The 6,656-nt window shown below is 40.5% G+C and overlaps 1 protein-coding gene across 1 annotated transcript; it reads left to right on the forward strand.

Annotated features, from left to right (window-relative positions):
• The first annotated feature begins 1,161 nt into the window (after window positions 1-1,161).
• LOC132269240 (protein virilizer homolog) lies at window positions 1,162-6,246 on the forward strand. The gene has a single exon (XM_059770371.1). It carries the CDS (start codon window positions 1,162-1,164, stop codon window positions 6,244-6,246), a length of 5,085 nt encoding a protein of 1,694 aa, XP_059626354.1.
• The last annotated feature ends 410 nt before the right edge of the window (window positions 6,247-6,656 follow it).

Below are 6,656 nucleotides of genomic sequence, written 5' to 3' on the forward strand. Positions count from 1 at the left end.
AAAAAAAAAAAAAAAAAAAAAAATTGATTATTACTTGGAGATGAAAAAATGATTATGTTTCTGATACCACTGCCTTCCTTCGTAGTTATAGAGGAGATTTACAATAATACAATCCCTAAAATCAAGCAATAGAAAATAATACAATGAACCCTACAATCAAGGAATACAAATCAACCTAGAATCAAGGTGGTTGATTTATATCTTTACATATAGATGTTTACAATGCAAATTGGATTGCTTCTAAATCAATTCAAGACTTCTGAAATAATTTCTTTACATGTGTGCAGAATTTGAAGATTTCTTGGCAAGGAATTTTTTTCCCAAAATTTGTTTGTTTTGTTTTGTTTTTATTTTTATTTTTTTGAGGCACCATGTTTTTTATGTTTGGTCGAGTCCACTGCCTCCTTCTATGTTCTATGGTTGAATGATGGAGAAGAAAGAATTTTATTTATTTATTTATTTATTTTTGTTAGTATGCTTTGCGAATTTCTTAATTAGCTTAGTGTGATTGAAATTTTTTTATCTAATTTGATTTTAATTTATTCCTAAAACCATGTAGGAGTATAATTTTTTTATTTTTCTCTTTAAAATATATAATGATAACAGAAAAATAATTAAAGAAGCAAGTTTCCTAAAATATAAAAAGAAACCTGATTAAGGTTAGATTCCGAATTGAACACCACGTACTATATATTATTTTCGATAAAACGCGTAAGATCAATAACCGAACCCTTAACAAATCAAGAATTGCCAAAGAGGCGAAACTAACAGAGAGCGATTCAAAACTCATAGCTAGGGCAACTCGTCTCTCCTGTGGCGCAATGGAAGGTCCATCAGAACCTGTTTTGGTGCTCTGTTTATGCCAAATTTTAGGACGTGGGCCTCAAAATTAGGTCATTCGTCAGCCTCCGCACACTCTATCTGCTATTCTCTCTCTTCGTTCCTTCCACAGTATTGGGGCTAAATTTACAAACCCTAGCTCTCTCTACTCTGAAGTTGGTATTTAATCGTTAGTTCGGCGTCAATTGTATCTTCGATTTCGGGGTTTAAGCTCCACAAAGGTTTCAGAAAATTTCTCAGAATTGGAGTGACAATGGTGGTGATGGCAGAGCAAAGGATCCTAACCTAATATTCAGTCGCAGAACACTTTCAAAGAAAAAAATGGGTCGTCCCGAGCCTTGTGTGCTGTTCGCTCAGACGTTCGTTCATCCTCAACTGGACGAGTACGTGGACGAGGTAATATTTGCTGAACCTATCCTCATCACTGCGTGTGAGTTCCTTGAACAGAATGCTTCACCTCCTTCATATGCTTTGGAGGTTTTTGTTCAGTGTGAAGGGGAAACAAGATTCAAGCGGCTCTGTCAGCCCTTTTTGTATTCCCATTCTTCTTCCAATGTGCTTGAAATTGAGGGTGTAGTAACTAGTCATTTGGTTGTTAGGGGCAGCTACCGCAGCCTTACCTTGGTAATATACGGAAACACAGCGGAAGATCTTGGGCAGTTCAACTTTGAAATTGATTTAGATAGCTGTTTGACCAATATTGTTTGTTCTATTGAGGAAGAGCTTGAAGACCTTCCTTCTGTATTACTCCCTTCTAAATTTACAATTGAAGAATCCATATCTCCCCTAAAAGCATTATCTCTATATGCTGTTCCATTGGATATTTCTGTTGAGATCAAACAATTTTTACTGCTCACATTTAAGATTTTGGAGTTGTCAAACGTTGGGGATGCAATCAATAGAGTTGTTAGTTCTATGGTGTCAGCAGCCTCTTCTTATGCCACGGAGAGCAGAGGTATTAGTCAGAAACAAATTACTGAGGGCAGATCAAGAAATTGTGAAGTATTTACTGAGGCCAGGAAGGAGCTTCTGGAAATATGTAATAGCCTTCAACATGAATCTGGAAAGTCCTTGGCTGAATTCTTGGCAGAGAGCATGGTTCTTGAATCTGAGGATGATTTGGCTACTTCTAAAAAGTTGGTGGATATTTTGAGCCAATACTCCCCTTCTAATAAGAATTCTGGAAATATTGGACATCCTTTGCTTTTACAGAATAAAAATGTCATTATGTGGTTGAGCGTGGCTCTTGTTTTGTGCTCCGGTAGAGAGAGCTGCTTTCACTTTGTAAATGATGGTGGCATGGAGCAGCTTGGATATATTTTTTGTCCTGGCACTCAGAACTCTAGTGCTGTTACATTAATGTTACTTGGAGTTGTTGAGCAGGCTACTCAGCATTCAATTGGGTGTGAAGGGTTCCTAGGTTGGTGGCCTCGTGAAGATGAAAATATTCCTTGTCGTATCAGTGAAGGTTATAATCAGTTATTGTTTTTATTGCGAAAACAGCCTCATGATGTTGCTTCTCTTGCAACTTATGTACTTCATCGCTTGCGTTTATACGAAGTAGCTTCCAGATATGAGTGTGCAGTATTATCTGTATTGGGAGGTCTTTCTGCTGCTGGTAGGACTACAAGTGTCACTTTGGACATGCTTAACAGTGCTAAACTTCAACTCAAAAAGCTCTTGAAATTGATTAACATGCGTGGCCCGATTGAAGATCCTTCTCCATTTGCCAGTGGGAGCAGATCCTTGATTTTGGGTGGAACAGAAGGTCTATTGCCATATAAAGCAACCAGTAACTTCATTACTTCATCAAATTGTGATGTTGACTCACACTTGCTATCACTTCTTAAGGAGAGGGGTTTCCTTCCTTTGTCAGCCGCATTGTTGTCATCTTCTATCTTACGATCTGAAGTGGGACATGTGACAGACATGTTGGTGGAAGTTGCATCATATATTGAGGCCATTATTCTTTCACTCCTTTCCTGTCGCTCAGGCTTAATCTTCCTACTACTTCAGCCTGAACTCTCCACTACAGTAATTCTTTCCCTAAAGGGTGCTGATGATTTGAAAAAGGAAGAGTCTGTCCCACTTCCTTATGCATTTGTCTTGATATCCAAGGGTTTCTTTTGTCGCCCATGGGAAATTGGAATGATTATTGAAACACATTTGAGGGTGGTTAATGCTGTAGATCGTTTGCTTACATCAACTAGTTACTCTGAAGAAATTTTATGGGTTTTGTGGGAACTGTGTCGTCTTTCTAGGTCTGATTGTGGGCGTCAGGCTTTGTTAGCTCTGGGGCATTTTCCAGAGGCTATTTCGGTTTTGATGGAAGCATTGCATTCTTTCAAGGAACTGGATCCACTTTCCTTGAATAGTGGAGCTCCGCCACTAAATCTTGCAATCTTTCACTCCGCTGCCGAGATTTTTGAAGTAATTGTCACTGATTTGACCGCATCTTCTCTGGGTTCTTGGATCGAACATGCTGCAGAACTTCACAAGGCCTTACATTCTTCTTCGCCGGGGTCCAACAGAAAAGATGCTCCAACACGGCTGTTAGATTGGATAGATGCTGGTGTGGTTTATCATAGAAATGGGGCAATTGGTCTTCTAAGGCATTCTGCCGTGTTAGCTTCTGGAGGGGATGCGCATGTGGCTTCGACAAGCATTCTAGCATCAGACACAATGGATGTTGAGAATGTTGTTGGAGATTCTTCCAGTAGTTCTGATAGTAATGTTATTGAGAATCTACTTGGACAACCTATTTCTGATAAGGATTTTCATGGCATTGCTCTTCGTGACTCTTCTGTTGCTCAGCTGACAACAGCATTTCGAATCTTGGCATTCATTTCAGAAAATGTGGCCGTTGCTGATGCTCTGTACGACGAAGGTGCCATACTAGTTATCCATGCAGTTCTAATTGACTGTAGGCTCATGTTTGAGAGGTCCTCCAACAACTGTGATTACCTTGTCGATGAGGGCACAGAAGGCAATTCGACATCAGATTTACTTCTGGAACGTTATCGTGAGCAGAGTGTAGTTGATCTTTTGATCCCTTCTTTGGTATTGCTAATTACTCTTTTGCAGAGATTGCGGGAAACCAAGGACAAGCACAGTAATACAAAATTAATGAATTCCCTTATACGATTGCATCAAGAAGTGAGCCCCAAGTTAGCTGCATGTGCTGCAGACTTATCCTCTTCTTATCCTAATTCTGCACTTGGTTTCGAAGCTGTTTGCAAACTTACTGTGTCAGCGCTTTCTTGTTGGCCATTATATGGTTGGCGTCCTCATCTTTTCGATTTCATACTTGACAGTCTTCATGCTACCTCATTACTGACGTTTGGCCCAAAGGAAACCTGCAGTTTGCTGTGTCTACTGAATGATCTGTTTCCCGAAGAAGGTGTCTGGCTTTGGAAGAATGGAATGCCTATGTTGAGTGCTCTTAGAACATTGGCTGTTGGGACATTATTGGGGCCTCAGAAGGAGAGACAGGTTAACTGGTATTTACAGCCTGCGCACTGCAAGAAGCTACTAAGCCATTTGAAGCCACAGCTTGACAAAATTGCACAGATTATTCTCCATTATGCTACTAGTACATTGGTTGTGATACAAGACATGCTTCGGGTTTTAATTGTTCATTTAGCATACCGAGATGCTGATAGTGCTTCCACGCTTTTGCGTCCCATAATATTGTGGATTTGTCATTGCCTTTCTGAATCATCTTCATTGGCTGACACTGATGCTTACAAGGTTTACAGATTGCTTGATTTTCTTGCTATCTTATTGGAGCATCCACTTGCCAAACCATTATTATTGAAAGAGGGTGCTGTTCGGATGCTCACAAAAGTGCTTGAGAGGTGTATTAGTGCCATTTATTCAGATGGGAAGCAGTTCCAAGAAAGCAGAAATGCAACAAAATGTGGGTTTTCTCAGCTTGGTTGGTGTATCCCTGCATTCAAGTCCTTGCTACTGATTTGTGAATCCGGAACATCTGTGCCTTACCCTGCGATGTATGATAGTTACCGAAAATTGACTACCGAAGATTGTTCCTTGATTTTATCTTGTCTCCTCAAGTTATGCAAGGTCCTACCAGTTGGGGAAGAATTACTTGCTTGTCTATCCGTTTTTAAAGAATTGGTTTGTTGTAATGAAGGTCAAAGTGCTTTGCTGTCCATTTTTTTGCATATCCAGTCCTCTGGTGTTGAGGAATGTGAATCTGAGAGTAGGCATGGTTTTTTTAATGGATTTGAATGGAGGAAACATCCTCCTTTACTATGCTGCTGGAAAAATTTATTAAGTTATATTGATTCAAAGGATGTTCCACCAGTATTTGTGATTGAGGCTGTTGGCACATTGTCTTCAGGTGCTCAGCTCTTTTGCGTGGATGGGAAAAGTTTGAACTCTGAAAGGGTTGTTGCGGTAAAGTACTTATTTGGGCTTCCATGTGATATGAGTAGCGCTGAGGGTTTTCATGAAGAAAATATGAAGTGTATGCAGGAGTTGACTACTCTGCTTAGCTCAAAGATAATTGATGAGGAGTGTTCATCTGTGTCTGATATGAAAAGAACTTTGCATCAGGTTATGGAGTCTGCAAAGTCATTATCCTTTTTGCTACAAAAGCCAACTGGCTCAGTAGAGGCAGATGATATAATCTCTATTGTCATTCCTCGGTCATCAGGTGATGTTCCAGTCTCATCAAAGATATGTAATATATCAGATGGCATTGCTGAAAAGGCTGAAGATTACAGTTTTGGTGGACTTGGAGATAAGTTTCTGTGGGAATGTCCAGAAAATATGGGTGATAGATTGTCACAAGTTGTTCTTCCTGTCAAAAGGAAAATGTCCTCACTTGAGGGGCCAAACAGGCGTAAAGGAGAGAATGTTCCAGCTGAGATTACAGCCAAAAGTTCGTTCTCCCGTGGAGCGGGGCCTTCTGCTGCCCCTTCTGGCCCTACTCGTAGGGACACTTTCCGGCAGCGCAAGCCAAATTCTAGCAGGCCTTCTTCTATGCATGTGGATGACTATGTTGCCAGGGAAAGAAATGTTGATGGTACTAGTAGTTCTAACTTAATTGCTGTGCCACGTGTAGGTTCAACCAGTGGGAGACCTCCATCTATCCATGTTGATGAATTCATGGCCAGACAGAGGGAACCCCAAAATTCTATAGGGATGTCAGTTGGTGATGCAGCTGCCCAAATGAAAACTGCACCTCCTGATAATGAAAGAGATGCGGAGAAGTCTAATAAATCTAGGCAGTTGAAACCGGATCTTGATGATGAACTTCAGGGTATTGATATAGTGTTTGAAGGTGAGGAATCAGAATCTGATGATAAGCTGCGTTCCCGCAACCAGACGATAATCCACTGCAGCCTTCACCTGTTGTTGAGGAAACAGAGAGCGATGTGAATGGAAGTAGTCAGTTTTCTCACTTGGGTCCACCATTAGCATCCAATGTTGATGAAAATGCCCAGAGTGAATTTTTTTCAAGGATGTCTGTTCACCCTGAGATGCCTTTGACTCGGGAACCAAGTATTTCTTCAGATAAGAAGTATCACGAGCATTCTGATGACATAAATAATGTTCCAATTAAGACCTCCAGGGGGTTTGATTCTGGTGCAGCAGCTAGTAGTTATGGATTTCCTGGCATGGTTTATAATAAGGCTTCCACATCATCTGTACCTGTTGATTCTAGGATGCCACCACACAACTTCTATCTGAAGCATGGTCTGCAACAAACTAGTGCTGTTTCTTTAAGTACACGTTCTCAAGGATTGTATGACCAGAAATTTCCGTTGAATCAACCTCCTTTACCTCCT

Source organism: Cornus florida, unplaced genomic scaffold (genome assembly GCF_030987335.1).
Source record: "Cornus florida cultivar Cherokee Brave unplaced genomic scaffold, ASM3098733v1 CherokeeBrave_3.0.0_Hap2_Chr01, whole genome shotgun sequence".
In the NCBI taxonomy this organism is placed as follows: Eukaryota; Viridiplantae; Streptophyta; class Magnoliopsida; order Cornales; family Cornaceae; genus Cornus; species Cornus florida.

What these genes read in the sequence shown, in the direction of transcription:
- LOC132269240 (XM_059770371.1), top strand. Translation starts at nt 1,162, where the DNA reads ATGGGTCGTCCCGAGCCTTGTGTGCTGTTCGCTCAGACGTTCGTTCAT.